General features: G+C 40.2%; 1 protein-coding gene across 1 annotated transcript in view; it reads right to left on the bottom strand.

The window, feature by feature from the left end:
* Positions 1-19,380, bottom strand: part of ttll12 (tubulin tyrosine ligase-like family, member 12) — a 69,989-nt gene that overhangs the window by 15,689 nt on the left and 34,920 nt on the right. Inside the window, exons 7-9 of the mRNA XM_036577644.1 lie at positions 13,230-13,346; positions 11,127-11,321; positions 8,671-8,782 (exon numbers count right to left, since the gene is read on the bottom strand). Of these exons, the coding sequence (XP_036433537.1) occupies positions 8,671-8,782; positions 11,127-11,321; positions 13,230-13,346 (424 nt within the window). The remainder of the gene's footprint in view (positions 1-8,670; positions 8,783-11,126; positions 11,322-13,229; positions 13,347-19,380) is intronic.

Genomic DNA, 19,380 nt, shown 5'->3' with positions numbered 1-19,380 from the left:
TTATCGTTTAATATACAGCTCAGTTTCGCTGCTTTTGGAGATAAATGGTTGTGAACAGCTGTGATACGAGAAATCTAGTCTAATACAGGCTTTTCATAAACTCTGGACAGCGATTCTGTCATACTATCGTGGTTTGAGCTGACTGGCCTGTTCTGATCTCTCCCTACCTCGTCCTCTCTCTGTCTCTCTCTCTCTTTTTCTTGCTCTCTCTTCCTCTCTCTTTCTCTCCCCCCTTCCTCCTTCTGTTCCTCTCTCTTCCCCTCTCTCTCTCTTCCTCTCTGTTCCTCTCTATTTCTCTCTTTCTCTCTCTGTCTCTCCCGCCTCTCTCTCTTCCTCACTTCCTTCCTCTCTCTGTCTCTCTCTTCCTTTGTCGCTGTTAAATTAAACTGTAACGTCTAAAATACAAAAGTTCTAAAATACTTTATTGAAATACTTAATGAACTAGGACGTCTTATATAATCATCTAACCATGAAATACATGCAGTTTAATGTAAACCTTGTTCCTGACTCAGCTCACAGAAAGGTGTGTAACTCTAGCAGAGCTGACTGATCAGTCTCAGCTCTCAGAACTTTTTTTCCCCACATAATATCATGTTTTGCTTTAGTGCTTTACTGTACAGATTATTTCCAGTGATGTAGCCAAGTAGCTCAGAAATATGTTCAGGTTGTCACTGAGTACTTAAGTAGTTTTTCAATAAACTACTCATTTACTTTTACTTGAGTCATTTTATTTACTAATACTTTTACTTGTACTTGAGTAAATTATCACTACAGTAACAGTCTTTGTACTTAAGTAGGGATTTTCAGTGCTCTTTACACCCCTGGATATGAGAAAAAAAGAAAACCGGCGAGATGGCTACGCAAGCGTCCAAAGAAACGCACAGATGTGAGAATTTTCTCCATTAAAAAATTACTACAGCCATTGTATTAACTTAGTTTAATGCCGTTTCAGTGTATTATGGTCCTTTTCTTCATAACACTCATAACACAAGCATAACACTCGCTAGAAGTATGCTGATGTCTCAGTAGCTAGCAGCTAAATTTCCCGTTCCACCTTAAATGGTGCAGCATTTACATTTACAAGCACCATTTAAAGTGGAACAGGAAAATTCGAACAAGAAGCTGGCGAAAAAGCTGACTTCAGCTTCATATCACTGAAGAATTAGGGGTGGGCGATAATAAATGAATGTCACCCCCACTCTCTGAAGACATATGATGCCCTAAATGCAACTGAAGCCAAGCAGTGAGGAGCTGAACTTCACCCTCCTCTGCTATCACTGCAGACTGGCAGGGTCACCTACAGAGCAGCGCTAGTAGCCTGTTAATGAAGTAGTGCTCTTTATTTGAGGGTCTCTTTTCATAGTGGAAGATTTCAACCACTACCCCTCGTAACTTGGCTCCGATGGGCAAGGAGACACTCAAAAACAAGGGGTAAGGGTAAAAATAAGAAATGGGATTGGGCCTTGGACATTAGACTAATACAGAGTACACAACAAAACTGTTCGATCTGTATCACAGGTTGAGAACCACTGTTCCACATGGTATGAGGACTACAGGCTTTCGGAGTAAGCCACATCCGACCTCTGGAATCCAGCATCTGGGCCCAAAGAGCCTCTGCAGTTTCTTCATTGTGACAGCTTAAACAGCCCCAGGCCATAAACCGTGAAGGTTTACGGCGGTAATGGAAAAGAGGTCTTGCCCTCTCCTGAGGGGGGAGACTTTTGGTCTCCCAGATCATATCAAAAGGTGCCTCCAAAGTGCCCGGAATATATCTGTCTTATACCTTTACTTAAAGGGACACCGACAGCCAAATGCACTCCACCAGCCATAAAACAATGTTGCTGGACAGGGTACCGCTTAAGAAAGATGTCTTCGCCGAAGCGCGTGACCCCTTTCTTGACCTACGCTAATGGATAAACTTGTTTACGGCCAAGTCATACATTGGAACGGTCGCAATGCAAAGACACAGTTTTCAATGGAGAACCTTCAAACACCACAATTTGAAATTAGAATCTTATGACATTCACAACATCATTATTATTAAAATAGTGTCCCTCTGACTGGATGCAGCATGTTGTGGAAATATCTGAATAAATCAGAAAAGAGTCACAATTAATTAATATGTTAACTGAAGACTCTTGGCTGGGGAGAAATTCCTGGAAAGTACCCAGAAGTCAGACCAAAGTTATATATTCTCCAAGTAGGGTGTTGTTACTTTTCATTGGTTACCAGAGAACAAAGAAGTTACAATTCATTGGTCAAACTAGTTGTGATATGAATAAACATGAAAATGTTAACATATATGCATAATTAATGACAAGGAAGGAAGCTCTTATATGGTCAATAAGTCTTCTCACTCCTGGTCTCTTCTAGAAAGATCCAGCACACTCAAGGCCATTGAACAATATTTCACGGTAACTCCTGTCGGCTATCTGGGCATCAGGAAAGAAAAACATGAGATGAGGCCTGGGCAAATGTGAGAAGGCGATTTCTCCCTTCGTTGCACCCAAAGACCTGTCGGGACCAAGAGCTGCTCCTCCTTGCCCAAGGTCCAAACATATAAAGGGTATCTCTAATGCGTTCTATACTACAGCCCTACTCTCTTAATTGTAATCTAATTTCTTCAAAAGAAGTTAAAAGAATAAAAGAACGTCAACAAAAAGGTAAAAAGGACAAAAAGGAATAAAAAGACTTAAAAAGAGTTCTTGTGGAAGGAAGGAAAAGGCCTTCTTCTTTATTGAGCTTGAGTGGCAAGACGGTTCCCAGACAACCAGAATGCAAAGATCATCTCGAGGCATCCCTTTTTATATCCTGTTTGGGGTGATGAAGTAATCACCCCTCCTGTTTACACAATTCCATGTTATCTTAGACCCCATCATATCCAAACTCTGCACTTTTCTTGGAAACCCTTATTTCCAAACGTATATGATACCATTTTTTAAAAAACTACCCTAGCTTGGCTGTACCAAGCCGTTCCATTTGCTACTGCATTATGAACTGACTCCAAAAACTGGTTTCAACAGGTTCTTATTAGCTTACTCTGCTCTTTGAGGGTCAGCTTGCCCTCTTCTTTTCACTGTGTCAGCAAATGCTCACAGGCTTCTGGAAGCTTCTATAGCTTCAGGGACTCTTCAATGTCCAAAATCCCTTATGCAGACAAACTAAGGCTTATCCGTTGTGAGAGGATTAATATTCTTTGTTAATCAACACTACCCGTTTGATATAGTCAGAATAAGAGAATATTTATTCAATATTTATTCAAAATCTCTGTCGGAACAGTGACAGTCCACCCTAAATTTTCAGAGTTACATATATATCATCTAGAGCAAATATGTACCCTGAATATGCAAGTATATATCTTCTAAAGCACACATCAGCCATGAAAATATAAGTAGTGTGACTGGCTATATAAACTCCATATATCATTAATGAGACTACTGAATACAAATCTTAAAGGTGAAATTTTGGTTACAAAAACCAAGCAAACACAGATTTTTTTTTTTGTAAACAGAAATCTAACTATCCTCTCCTTTAAGCAAACAGCAAATTACAAAACTACAAATCACCACTATTGTGCAAAATGAAAAGAAATGAAATACTAACAGCTGCTCACATCAGAACTGCAAGCACATTTTACCTCCACAGCTTTTTCTATAATGGCTACAAAAACAAATAAATATATACATATATTCATTTTTTTATATAGGCAGACAAAAACAAATAAATATCTTTGGTATTTTTTTTGTTTAGTTATTAAATATGTTTGTTGTCACAGTAGCCATTATTGCCTTAAAACACAATGCTACAATCCTAATGTCTGATGTATGTTTTCAGGGTTGTAGTTCAGGATAGAACAGTATTTCAGCTGTGTGTGTTTCGTGATCGGCTGTTCGATCTAACGGTGAAGTTATTCACCCCCTACCTGGGAGAGCAGGGTTCGATCCTGGCACAGAGAAACACTCATTAGGCTTCTAAGGTTTCTGACGCAACTCTGCGTGAGCGTAATTTGATGTGTGCTCATATAAATATAAAAATATCATTTATCAGACCCTGAGTGAGAAGGTGCGGAATGTCCCACCTCTAATAAACAAACCTTTCTCCTCCATCACGAACCAATCAGTCTAGTTTATTCAAGAACGTCCAAACCTCCCTCAACCCCTACGTACAATCTTACACAGTAAAGTATTTGTGATTGGTTAGATTAGTCTCATTTGTACATTGAAGCCTCCTGCTGTATCTGTAAGGTCAATACTGTTATAACAATTAACAATATATTTTGCAGCCCTACTGTCTAACTGTTAAGATGTTCAGAGTGATTCATGGAGTTCAAGTTGCTAAATAAGGCTTTATAGTGTTGCACTGATACCGATATCTGATGAATACCAATACCATGAAGCCATTCCTGACGCCCACGTGCGCTACTAACTGAGATGTACACACGCACCAGTCGATGGACCTTAATTGAAGTAAGCAACGTGTCAACAGTGTGGAATTATTTCACATTCGAGACAAACAGCACTAAACAATGGTCACTGCAAAGTCTGTTACGGTAGTATTTAGAGGAAACACAATAGTAGTGGGCGATAGGGATGCCAATAACTGCTTTTTCAAAATCACTGGCATTGGACCGATGCTTAGATTTAGCCAATATTATAAATTGACATTTGATGTATTTACTGTATGCTGGAAGAGCATCATTAACATTCAGGTGACTCTGGCTGTGCAACAGTAGCGCAGCTAAAACGTCTCCCACAGCACCACAAGCAAAACCTGCAGCTACTCAGCCGCTCAATCAGCTCCTTCAGAAGTCAAAAGAATTCGAGAGAACTACAAATATTACAGCAAAGGTGATGGAATTTGTTCCTCTGGATGATCTGCTGTTTCCTACAGTGGAGGATGTTGGGTTTTGACAGCTTGAGCCACATTAAGGCCATGGCGCACAAGATGAGCTGTGCCGTGTCCAAAAATTTAAAACTATTGTTTATAATGGAGTAGAGCTGGGCGATATGGCCAAAAATGTTATCACGATAAACAAAATTCATATCGTTTGATATCGATACATATCGCGATAAATGTCAAATCATTATTTCTTTCAAGTTTGAAGGCTGATTTTTGCTCCTGGGTGGTTAACTGTGGTTTTAAACTATCCTTTATGGTCGGCACACGACAAACACTCACCAAACAGTGGAGCATTACACAAATCTGTCATGGGAGAGTGGGAGAAAGTGTCTGGTGAGCTGTTTTTACCAGCTGGAACAGCATGGCTATTTTTGTAGGAGTCATAATTTAAGAAAGAAAACAGATTATTTTAGCTGGTGCTGAGCGCTCGGCTACCCCGCTACAAATGACATCACAGTATTCAGACACCAGCTAGACGACTGGATTTCTCTATACTATCGTAGTAGTTTAAGGGGTGAACCGCAAATTATCAACGCCAGACAAACAGAGTCCTCCTTTTAGGTACGTTTAAACTGAAAGCGGTGCTTTTGTGTCGTGTTTGATCCACAGTATCATCAGTTCTCCGTGCTGTGTGAGTGACAGAGCTTCAAGTTAGCCAGCTGCTAAAAACAGCTAGCCTGGAAAGACAGCGCTCTCCCGCTCTCCAATGCCTCACAGCTTCCTCAGTTTACTTTCGTTTAAATCAGGGCTGTAATTTACATGAACTCACTTCTTTCTTTCACTTTCGTTGCTTGTGAATGCACCAATACTTAAATATGACTGACTGAGCGCTGTAACAGCGCTGTAGTTGTGTGGATAGTGATTTATCGCTGCTAAAGCTGTTAGGATGTACGGAAAGAGGTGAGTTCGCTGTAGGACAGTATAGTTACACCACTGACCTCGCCACTCACACTCGGTCACAGGAGAACAGATCGCCGGTCGCTCCACTCAGACAGGGACTGTATAACTCCGCGTTTCAGCCGTTGCTAAAGACTCATCTTCCTCGTGGCTCCCCTCCCTCTCTAATCATGTAGAAAAACTCGGAAGTGCGCCCTCTCCTGGCGACAGTAGAGTAGTGTCGCTTTCCTTGCAGTAGAAAACGCCAAGGCTTTCGCTGAACGTGGGAGTGTGAGAGTGGTGTATTATATCGAACGTTTATCGAACATGTCGTATCGCTCTATCGAGGAAAAGTTATTTCGCGATAATTATCGTTATCGTTTTATCGCCCAGCCCTATAATGGAGGTACACACACCGGCACAGCACCTGGCGTCAACACACACTGGCGCTTCATGTCTCCGAGCATCGTTCAATTCCTAAGCATAGTGCACCACACAGCATTTTATCATTACTACATTAAATTAAAGCCATATTGAGAGCACAGAAAGCCTACTACTAGTCTACTGTGGCTTTACCCAAAGAAAGGCTGTTTATTTTTCCCATAGACCAGGTTCGGATATAAACAGAGTCACTCAGAGTGGTCTGATGTGAAGTGCTCCATTCTAGAGAAACTTACAGAGTCAGAATTGTTCACAGTGGTGTTGACAGGAACCAGACGTCTAAGGAGTTTAATGCCTCTATATACTCCCTCACAGACAGTTACTGTGTGGGACTGATGTCTGAGGTGTTGTTTTATGATAGTTTTGAAAAGGTTAAAACCTACATCTGTTCATGGCAGAGAGGTACAAGCCCAATTCCAAAAATGTTGGGACAGTATGTGGAATGCTAATAAAAATAGAAAGCAGTGACTAGTAAATTCCATTTAACCTGTATTAAATTAAAACCAGTGCAAATAAATCACAGTATGTCATATTTTACCTTATGAACGTCACTGTTTTTGTAAATATACACTCATTTCAAATTCGATGCCTGCAATACATTTCAAAGGTGGGACAGGAGCATGTTTTACGTCATCTTTCCTTTCAACAAAGGAAGTCAAAAGGTCACTGGCACCCACTGATGTGGTTTTCAGCTTTGCCAAGTACTTTCAGTTTTTACCTGCATGTTATCTACTGTTAACCTTTGTGTACTTGACTTTGTACATGCAGAGTGTTGTACAGCAAAATAGTCCCCAAAGAAAGAGATTTATCACTATTTTACCATCATCAACATTACATATAAAAACTCATGAGACACATGTACGTTCACTGGCCTATTGGACAGTAAGTAAAATGACTATACTGGACTACACTGCAACCCCTGGTTCTTATCAACGCCACTGTAAAGAAATCTGTGTCAGTAAGTTTTTCTACAATGCAACATATCCAACTAATCTGAATGGCTGCTTACATTTCAATGGCCGAACTATGCAGAAATGGTGACCTTTTTCATTTCAAACATGAGGACTAAACATATAACAAGCTTGTGTACATGTTATGGTTATACTTTATAGTTTTATTTTGGTTAAGAGAGCAAAGAGACTGTTCTTGTTGATATACAGTGCTGTGCATAGATGCAAATAACCATAAATACGGTGAAAAGCAACAAGAATTTTGTGTATTGAAAGAAGTAGTTGATATCTTGTGAGCTATGAAGGATCTGCTGTATTATATATTTTATGTACAACGTTATGTTCAGTGTTAGGTGTTACAATAAGTGATCTGTGTATGTTTTATGCAGGCTGTACAATGGAACGACATTGTGAACAGGTATTCCTGACTCTCTATGTATAGGTTAAGAACAGTGTGTTGTTTCTGTACCTAATTCGGCAATGGTTCAGGCAACAATGTGCCTGACCCAGCTTATATAAACACGGCCATGTTTTATGTCGAGTGGGTCAGCATGACCTCTGTGAAGTGTGTGCCCAAGAAGAAATAAAGATCAATGGTACAAACGCAAGGCTGGCCTCCTTAGTCCTACAGACACAAGGCTGGCCTCCTTAGTCCTACAGACACAAGGCTGGCCTCCTTAGTCATACAGACACAAGGCTGGCCTCCTTAGTCCTACAGACACAAGGCTGGCCTCCTTAGTCCTACAGACACAAGGCTGGCCTCCTTAGTACTACAGGCACCAGGCTGGCCTCCTTAGTCCTACAGACACAAGGCTGGCCTCCTGGTCCCACAGACACAAGGCTGGCCTCCTGGTCCTACAGACACAAGGCTGGCCTCCTGGTCCTACAGACACAAGGCTGGCCTCCTTAGTCCTACAGACACAAGGCTGGCCTCCTGGTCCTGGTTCCGATGAAGAAAAGAGGGGTCTAAAATTCTACATCTGGTGCCGTGACCCGGATATTGGATGACCTTTGCCACTACAACTAGGTGAGTGGGTCCAATCAATGCAAACCCAGCAATGAGAAATAAAAATCAATGCTACAGAAGCAAGGCTGGCCTCCTGATCCTGGTTCTGAGGAAGAAAGAGGGGCCTAAAAATTCTACAGCTAGTTTGGAGAACAAAGTTTGGTTCCAGATTTCTTTTCGACATCCCCAGCTATCACACAGATTTATGAAATTCCACCATCAGCACACCTGATGTAACATACTGAAGTACTGATTAGCCAAACCATGTGTTGGACAATAATTACACATAATATTGAGCTTCTTCAAGAAAAAATGTATATATATTTAAACAAACTCATTGACGTACATAAATCACTACTGATTGTGTTAATATTATTAATATTTTTTCTAATATTAGTGTTTTTCTGTGCAAATAAATGCTTATTGAACAGATAAACAGCTTTTGTTTTTCTAGTGCCTTAAACTTTTGCTCAGTACTGTATGTGTACGTGTGTGTACCTTTGGAGTGCTCTCTCGTTGCCGGATGATGTAGTCGAGGTTGTTTGTGATGTGGGTATCCAACCCTCTGGCCAGGTTCCAGGGCTTACAGATCCAGTGGTTATCTTCTCCTCTGTAAACAGTCACCACCAGACAGTGATGGTATTATTTTTCACTTCTTTTATATTCTGAAGGAACTTCATTATGTGCTTAGATGATTTTTGAGGTATTTTTTGTCATGTGCTTTTACACCTGTGTGTTTTAGACATTCGAACCTAAAAAAGAAAATATTTGTAAGAAATAATTAACAATATAATAATAATAATAATAATAAAGAAATTAATTAGTTTCTCATCCTGTAACCATATTCAGAACCAACCATTCTACAACCTTATGTAACTACAGCCCCAGCCCAGCCTTCTGTAGTTGCCCTTTACAGTTTAGAAACCACACCAAGCCAGAACTTGCAAACCTCACCAAACTCACCATCACGTCAGAGAGGGGTGAGGTGGTGGTGTCTGCAGCCGAGCGCAAGCAAACATTCATATTTCCTGTTGTTTTTGGCATAAAGGTCACCGGATGAGCGCATGACAACTTGTTATTGATGAGCCTGGTGCCAAAATATTATGTTAAGTTGAGAGAAAGTGAGAGAAAATATACAAAGCATGACCAAAAATGCTGTGCGTGTCAGGTTTTGTATTGGTTGGCATTCTTGGGTGGGAAATAATAGTGCTAAAGCACATGTAGCTTTCAAAAAAGTGCTGTGTAGACAGTTTTAGAGACTACAGTCTATCCTACATCCATTCTAAATAAATGTCATTCAAAAAATTCTTCCATTTGTGTTTTGTCTTGCTGTTTCAGCTTTGCCTTGAAAATGCTTCATCATTCTCATTAGCTAACTTCCTACACCTCATTTTCAAAATGCTTCCCTTTTTTCCAACCTCAAAAAACATAACAGCTCACTGAGGCCAAAGTTTTAATGTTTAGACTGTTTTATGAAGCCTTGCTAGACCAGACTAATTTTGAACTGCCTCTCAAGGCCTCAGTGAAACAAGGGCCTTCACAAATATGCAAACTGCTCTCCACACTTATAGACTCTGCCTTACAAAGAACACAGAAACCTACTTAAAAGAATGTAAATGTATGTAAAGGCAGAACTAAGAGTGGCAGACATGGGAAACGTGATATATGTTCACAAAACAGATAGACAGTGTCTATATATACATGTGTGTAGTCTTTTTCTGAAGTAAGCTGGAGAGTCATTCTACTGAAACGTCCATTTTTGTGTCCCTAGCGTTTACAGATATATTACACTTGGAAACATGTTAGGGTGAAAATTTATTTATATTTTAAAAGAAAACAATAAGTGATTTTAACAATTACACCTTTTTGAGCCGTCAATTCAGCAATATTGGGTTTTAAATCAATCATATAGAATTCCAAGCACCACAGAAGTGTTAGTCATGTGTGAAGGCTGAGGCCATATTTTGAGGCGAACAACATATTTTCTGCAATTTTACCTGCAATAATCTATACATGACTATGAAATATATGATCTAAATGACAAAGAAAACAAATGGCAAATAAATATTATAAAATAAATAATGAAAGTTGTGGTCCCCAGGAGTCGTATCACTGGTGTTACTACGTGATAGGAAAACTCGTGTTTTGAAATAAAAATCACACTGATGACATCACTTGACTTCCTTTTACCTGTTTTCTGAGGATCTATGAAGAAAAGCACATGGTGAGTCCACTGTGTCTTTCAGTTATCAGAGATTTTCTCATTCAGCTCATGATTTCATATGAAGCTTTTAGCTGAAGTCACTGGTGTGACCGACTTTATTCTTAGGTAATTGTGAAAAAATAGAATACAAATGGATTAAATTACATATTATAGTGGATATTTTCCATGATTGCCATGTGGTTTGAAGCTCTGTAGCAGCCATTTTGTAAATTGCATATTTCATTAAAAATGTCACTGGTGTTACTTTTCTTATGTGTAACACCAATGATGAATAGTAACACCAGTGACTCCTGTTGATAGATTAAAAAAGTGGACGTTGCTGTAGAATGACCCAGAAACAAACAACATGCACCAGCAAAACAGCAGTGCCACAATTTGATGAATAAAAAAATACAATTAAATGCGTGTAAAAACAAACTACTAAAGAAGGAAAAGATAAGTGTCAGAAATAGGATACTGGCATAATGAGCTGACATTCAATCTGCTATGATTTATTATGTAGTTTAAGCAGTTATTATAAGCTGTTTTTTGCAGCCTATAATCCACTCAAATCTGTCTTTTCAGTTATACGTGGAGATGTTCTGTGTTACAGAAGCACCAATGATGTCCGTGTTATAATTAGAAAAGTGAACTGTGACATATCATCATACCGTCCACTCCTAGGCCTTAGAACTACTGTCGATTTACTATCTGCGTCTGTCTTTGTGTCAGTGATAAACACACAGCCCACCTTTCCTGCCTCTTTTGGTAATGTCTGATAAACTGGGCCAGCTCAGTCTGGAGGTTGAACGTTCTGGGGAGCCACCGTGGTCCCTCTCCTTGCCCCGCTCTCCTCGCCACTGATGCCAGGCAGTCTTTTGTGGTCAGAATCGTCTCGCACGGGTACTGGTTGAGCAGGACATGAGGTCGCTCCTCACTCAGCTTCCTATTGGCAGAAGCAGTGGGCAGGGTCAAAATGGCACCTGTTGGGTGTATTAACTGCTGAGTAAACAACACTGTAAACAACAAATCTGAAAGGCCTGGGGAGTGACCACATGGTCATACTATTTCTGAGAGAACTTAGATGTGCACAGGTGGAGGTGCACACACTGCGCATTTCATTCTGTGATGATTATATGAACTGAAAAATTAAAGTTCAACTACACCAAAATTTACAGATCACTGCCCAACATTAATTATGGAACCCACTTTACGTCAAAATGATCGATGAGGTATGTGATGACGCTTCTTCACAAGTGATGGAGCTTCTTTCTGCACAAACAGTCTATATTAACTATAATTAAGAATAATTGAGAGGATTATTCTGGTGCGGTAAGATTTCTACAACCCCTTGTTTTTTGGAAAGGGTTTGTAAGCACCATGAACCCACAAGGCAGTTCCACTATGGATAACGATGGCCCTTCAGCCAAAAACTAAACTAAAAAGTAAATGGAGCTCCTGTTCATTAATTTGGGACAATCTACAGAAGCATGGAATTCTGAATTACTTGTGACCAAAGACTGAGCTGCCTCTGATGATTAGCCAAATTTTGAGTGCAAAGAAGGCATTTATTCAGCATGACCTGCCTCGGCCCTACTGACCCAGCATCATCCGAGAAGAGTCTACAGATGTTGAAGAAAGAAAGCAGAAGTGCACACTGCTACAAAGCCAGGGGGAGAAGAACAAGAATGCCTCACTGGCTTGCATCAACATTACATCATCGCCATTATGTCACCAGATTCTTTACATTTTTTTTAGATTACATCATGGGAACATTTTCATACTTTTTTTCCTTACATTTTTTTGCAACCTTCATCATTTTTATCATTATTATTTTCATTTTACATCATCATTTTTCACATATTTTTACATTACTTCATACACAATATGTCATTACATTCTTTACATGTAACACTTTACTGTATGGTGCTCTTCATATGGCTTTATGACACCTACATAAGCTTGTCATGACAACTGACAAAACCCAACATTAATGTTTATAAATTCTTATTCCACTAGGCGTCATTCGCTATAAAGGTTATAGATGCCAATTTTGATCAAAGTTAGCCAAAGCTTATGTCTATTGGAATAAGCATTTATAAACATTTATGTAGGGTTATGTCAGTTGTCAAGACGAGCTTATGTAGGTGTCATGTAGCCTTATGAACAGCACCATATAGTAAAATGTTACCCATATTTTTACATTCTGCCACACCCACTACACCATCATTACATTTTTACATTATTTTTACATTACGTCATCATCATGTTATGAGGAAAAATTGTTTGCATATGTCATTGCACTCCTCATCCAATATACTGGGTTCTATGACTACTCACAACAGTGATCTGTAAGTCTGAATGCAGCGACAGCGCTACCCACTGCGCCACAGTGCCGTCCACCAAACTGCATTTATTCCCGGTAAATAAAAAGCAGGAATTAAACTACAGAGCGGCTATTTCTGGTGTTTTGCTGGGCAGCTGTGGCAGTCGGACTGAAGGCTCTGCCGTCTCTGTAATGCCTGATTCACACATGCTGCCTCTGTGTGGTGGGAGTGATGCGGCAGCGCGATGCGCTAGCCTTTCATACATACGTAATGCAGACCTCTACATCGAAGCCCATTTTTTTGGATTTACTATATGGCATGTTGTAAATTCCCCTAATCTGACCCTTCACTGGTTAAACTTGCACTGTGATGGCAGTGATTAAAATTGCACAAAAAACTCAATTAACAACTCAGCCCAAGTTAAAGTGAATTTAGAGAATTCTGCATAATTGAACTGGGCTTACACGTCTTTGGTCAAGTTGGATTTCAGTTTATAAGAACTTCTGGTTTGTTGTCAGTATACGCACCTATAATCTCGGATGTGAGAATACTTCCAGAGTATGTCGGCTTCATCTTCATCTTCAGTGAACTGGAAGCGTGGATGTTTTAAATGGTCCAAAACCTGCTTCATCTCTGAGAACACCCTATTACACACATACAGAGAGGAGGCATGTAAAATCATCTTCATAATCAGGCTCTATTAACATATAAACAAATCAAGTGGACATGCTTCGGAGCGGCGATCAACAGTGGTGAATTGTGTGGTCATATACAGTACAATATGCAAGTATGTGCTCAGTGGCAATGCTCTGGTGGGTTCAGGTAACTAACTTAGCTAAACAAGAACTTTTTGGCACTGAAAAACTCTACTATTATAGTAATACTATAATAATCGCTCTACTTGTTTGGTGAATGATGCAGGCGGCAGGAGTTCATTTAATCCACCAGACGTCAACGTTGCTGAAACCTGGCTTGATTTGCCTGGACAACAAATGGGCTGACAGAATATAGGCACAAAAATAAAACACTACATAAACGACGGGGTCTTACTTCCCTCCTAGAGCAGAAAAAAAGACCACCAGTTATCGCCTTGGAGCACAGCTCACACCCAAGTATGTAATGTGCTTTACTGTGTATGTTTTAGTGTTCCAGTAAATCCTTCAGTAAATACTTCAGCTTGAAGCCTCACTCTGAACACTGGAGGAGGCTTTAGTACAGTACACTTCACTTTACTTAGAGCGGACAAATACAACTTATGAGCTCTTATAATTTGTTATGATCAGTACTTATAATGTATTATGTTAACAATTCATAATGCATAATAAGCATGGCTATAACATGTAATGCATTTTTATAAATATTTCTAGCTATGTTTATAATGCCTTATGAATGCATTATAATGTCGGGACTAAGTGCAATTCCCGCTCGCTCAAAGCCCCAACATATGGATAATTAAACTAATCTGCTCTATAACTATGTTTTAGTTTTTTAATAAATCTAGTTGCTTGTTCTCATCATAAACATAAAATAAAATAAAATAAAGTTTTGTCAAAAATAAAAGAAAGTTGAATAAAAGACTTCAGCCGTTGAGTTCTTTAGAAGGAAGGAAAAGGCCCACTCTTCATTTATTGAGCTTCAGGTGGCAAGATGGCTCCGGACAACCAAATGCAATGTACAATACAGAAACATCATTTTTTATACCCTGTTTGGGGGCGATGAAGCAATCGCCCCCTCCCTCTCACCTTTCCTCATTTCACTTTGGTTCCCATTACTTCTTATTTTTACACTTCAGTTGGAAACCCTCATTTCCCCCCCGCACGTGTCCTTGATTTTTATAAAAACTTGCATGCTCAGCTATCCCAGGCTACTCCCATCCTCTCAAGGTTTTTAATTAAATCTTGTCTTTTTAAACTGGTTCCAACACTGATACTGTCTGGTTCTCTATCAGCTTAGCTCACTCTTTGGGTCAGCTTGCCCTTACAACAAAGCACACCAGCTTCTAGAAGCTTCAGAAACTCTCCATTGCGAAATCCCTTAACCTACATACAGCAAGGCCTATCCTTAGAGGATTAATACACTTTTGTTAATCAACTTTTAGTATATGATTATGGATTTCTTATTGATTATGATAGTAATATATTCATTATAATTCCACAATAACATGTTATGAATGTGTTTATAGACGCTTACAAAGGTGACATTCATTGAAAGTGTTACCGATTTTTTTTCACATTCCTTCCCTTTGACACAACACTATCAACGAAGGTAAGTGTGGGGGCCAAGACTGCTTGAACACCTAAGTCATCTTCAACAGAGAGAACTGGGTGGTAATCAAATGGGGATAATAATCAATATTCTTGTTTTGGTTTGGTTTTAAGCGTTTGCTTTTAAGGGTTGCCAAAAAGGGTGCAGGGTTTGGATATGATGGACACACACACACACGCACACACACTTGTCTTGCTATACATATGAGGACGTCCATAGGTTTCTATTGATTTGATGTGTTACTGTAGCTAAATAATACTACACCTTAACCTAAACCTACCTATAACCTTAACCTCAGTATCCAAAAGGCAATTTTTCGGCTCTTTTAGTTTTCAAATAAAAAAAGGTAACTGTGGTGAAAACAACACATTTTGCTGGTCCTCACTTGAGAAAAAAATTTCATATATTCCCATCATAGTGAGGACATGGGGTCCTCACAAGTATAGCACTACAAGAACACACACACACACACACAGTCACATATATAAATGTCTGTTACCCTTTACATTGTGTGTAACTTTCATGATGAACAGACCAAAAGAAACGGCCCAAAATGACTTGGAAAAAAGTCTGGTTCCGTTGACTTACATTAAAAGTAAAGGAGGTTTTTTCCTTCTCCTGTAAAATTGTTATTTTGGAGATAAGAGGTTTTCTTCCGACAACAGATCGGAATATATATATATTAAAGTGCTGAGTGCAGCAGCAGTTAAAGGGTCTATAGTGGCAAAAAAGGCATCAGTGAGGTAACAGACAGATAAGTGGGGTAATAAGGCAGGTAAGTAAGGTGCAGAAAACACTGGTCTGAGACAGCAGTTACAGATGATGGGGTGTTGAGTGTTACTATATACCATACATACTATAGACAAACATATTTAAGAAGTGCAGTTGGAATATGTTTATGTGTAAAATTTTAACTGTTCAGGACATTGACGGCTCGTGGAAAGAAGTTTCTTTGTAGCCGGGATGTCCTGATCCTCATTTCGCTGAGGGAATGAGCTGGAACAGGTGGTGTCCGGGGTGTGACGAGTCTGTGGAGATCTTCTCTGGACGCTTCCTGGTTCTGGAGACATGCAGTTCCAGCAATGTGGGCAGCTTAACACGAATTGTCTTCTCTGCAGACCTGATGAGGTGGAGGTCATGCTTGGTGGCTGAGCTGCCCCACACTGTGATTGACGTGGTGATGATGGACTCTATGATGGCTGTGTAGAGCCGCACCATCAGCTCCTGGGGCAGGTTGAACTTCCTCAGCTGACACAGTAAGTCCATCCTTTGCTGGGCTCTCTTGATGATGGAGCTGATGTTGCTGTCCAAACTTCAGGTCCCTGGTGATTGTTGTGACTTGCAGGACTCCATTACCGTCACAGTTCTGTCCAGGATGGTGAATGCTGGCAGGGTTGGAGGGCTCCTCCTGAAGTCCACTATCATCTCCACTGTTTTCGCCGTATTCAGCACAAGGTTGTTGTGGCTGCTTCAGAGGACCACCTGATCAACCACCCGTCTGTAAGCAGACTCATCACCGTCTCGGATGAGACCAATGACTGTAGTGTCATCTCCATACTTCAGGATTGTGACTGAGGGGTCCGTGGAAGTACAGTCGTTAGTGTACAGTGAGAAGAGCAAGGGGGAGACAACACAACCCAGAGGAGCACCCGTACTGATGATCTGGGCTTTTGAGGTGAACTCTCCCAACACGCTGTTTTGTTCCCGCCCACAGCTGTTTTGTCCCCGCCCATTCATACTGAAGTTCTAAGGAGTGTTTCAGCTCTGAGTGCTTTGTGAAAGATGCACAATTTGGGGCAGCTAATCAGAACAGAGCTCATTTACATGCATACATGCATCAGTCTTAAATTACGGTAACGTAAACTGTCTGTTTAATTCAAGGTATAAAGAGAGATTGTAAAAAATGACCACGTAAAAATTAACTATCAGCATTTTTGATACATAAAACCACACAGAAGTTGGCACGCTGAGTTGGACCAGTTTGTTGTGTAGCTGTCCTACGATAATTGTATTAAAGGCTGAACTGAAGGCCAAGAACAGAAATCTTGCATAAGTTCCAGTACAGAGAAAACGTGCAGTGGAAAAAAAAAGTGCTCTTGTGTTGAATTCCCTCGTAAATTAGCACGGGTCAGTTGTTTGGTGCTGCCTGAATTCAGGTGGAGTAAAGAAGAAATAGGCAGACAGGTCTGCACCAACCAAGGCGGGTCTGAAAGCGCCTCCAGCTGAAATGGAGAGTCTGACTGGCTTTGCCGCTCAGTTTGACTCTGTCTGTCCGTGCAGTTCAGAGAAACGGAGGTTTTTATGTCGCGTCCTGAACTCAAAAAGTAGCGGGGCATCTCCACAGCCCTTTGAAAAGTGTTGGGGCGAATGCCTGCTTGCCACCCTGGTTCCGGTGGCCCTGTCCCAATCAAAACTTTCTACAGGGGTATAATTCTACTCCAGCTTAGAAGCAGAATGTGTGAAACAATAACGCAAATTGCTCAAGTATGCTGCAGCTGCATCAAGGGACATTTTGTTCTGCGTGTTTTTTCACGTAAATACATCTGAAATAATGTTATTTTGGTGGTAAACATTTTTCAAAGACGCACACGTCTCCAAGCCCTCACTATGGCTGCTGCTATTGTTAAAGGGGGCCTCCCAATAACACACTTTTAAGATACAAATGCAAATTTATGCCAGGTTCTAAAACGTGAAACGACCGTCACTCTCTCAAACAAAGCTTTAAAGGGCCCATATCAAGGAAAAACTAATTTCCCTTGCTTTTTTATGTAAACAGGTCCATATATGGAAATAAAGCTGCAAAAACAACATTTTAATTCACAGTTTCTCTGACGCCATGAGAACCAACTCATTTACATATATCCATCTAATCAGCCTACAGCTGTTTTGTCCCCGCCCATTCATACTGAAGTTCTAAGGAGTGTTTCAGCTCTGAGTGCTGAATGATGCACAATTTGGGGCAGCTAATCAGAACAGAGCTCATTCACACGCATCAGTCTTAAATTACGGTAACGTAAACTGTCTGTTTAATTCAAGGTATAAAGAGAGATTGTAAAAAATGACCATGTAAAAATTAACTATCAGCATTTTTGGTACATAAAACCACACAAAAGTCATGAGTGGACCTCAAGGGAATGGACCCCATTTTAGATGAGAGAGAGAGAAATGTGCGAGGCCTTAGGTGGGTTTGTGTACTCTGACCTTTGCACAGTGTAGTATGCATAAGGCAGAGAAACATATTTTGCATGGCCCATAAACTGCTTGAAACAGCACAGCACACATGCAAACCGGGAGGCATTTGTGTGGATTTTTTGGTTTGTTTTACTTTATGATTTTTCTTTATTCCAGTATTACAGGCTGAAGAGTCGGTATATTTTCAGGTTTACGGTTATCCAACAAATGTTGTGCCACACTTCTTAGGCCCAGAATAGACTACCAGTTTCCAGGCCTTTCAAGGCACACCTCCTGTTATTTTCAGACTCCCTGTGACCACAGGTCATGGACACAGGTGTGCAATGCACCATCAACTATGGTATATAAAGAGGCATCCCAAAAATCTCTTCAGACCGGGATCTGCATACAAACAAGAGCAAGACAGACAGGGGTGTGCAGACAAGGGGTGTTTGCACACTGGGGTGGCATGATGGCTAAGGAATATCTCTGATGACAGGCAGCACAGATGGACAGAGCACTGTTCGGACACAGATTGGTCCATCACAGACAGATGTTACAATGTGCTCTTGAATAAAGATAATTCATTGTAGCATCTGGTCTCCTGACTCGCCTTGTTGGCGCAGAATAGTCATGTGTGCCTTGAAGATGATGCAGCACAGAGGGAAGATAGTATTCAATATGTCAGATACCTAAATTTCTCTAGGACTTTCCATACTCATTTTCTTATGTGCTAGCTCTGATGTACATCACTGACAGTATGTAAGTCAGCGTCACAGAGTTCAGCTTAAGACACACAGCTGATGACTAATTGATCACTATCTTAAACTGGATAGACTGTATTGCATTGTTTTAATGATGACTTAAAAGGGCTCTGTATTAAAAGAACACCACATACACACATACTTTTGGAATTATGCCAAGTTTTGCTAAAGAAAATGTAAATTATTGTTTAGCAATGCAGCTAATAAAATATTTTTTTTATTAACTGTCCAAAACTACCAATGAGCCTACATGTCCTTTAAGTTTCTATATGGAACATTGATAATGGTAAAATACTGATAAAAAGTTCCCTCTGGGGACTATTTTGCTTTACAAAACACCCTGCATGTACCTCGCTGCCATAGATATGGGTTGCCAAATATACATTTAGCATATATTTTAACAAAACTTTGTCTCAAAACTCTGACATCAGGCAGTTTATTCATAACCATTTCAAACGTCTGGTTCCCATCACCACCA

This window comes from Colossoma macropomum, unplaced genomic scaffold, assembly GCF_904425465.1.
Source record: "Colossoma macropomum unplaced genomic scaffold, Colossoma_macropomum, whole genome shotgun sequence".
NCBI lineage: Eukaryota > Metazoa > Chordata > Actinopteri > Characiformes > Serrasalmidae > Colossoma > Colossoma macropomum.
Note: the sequence above shows the minus strand (reverse complement) of the source record. Positions and strands in the feature narration are given on the sequence as shown.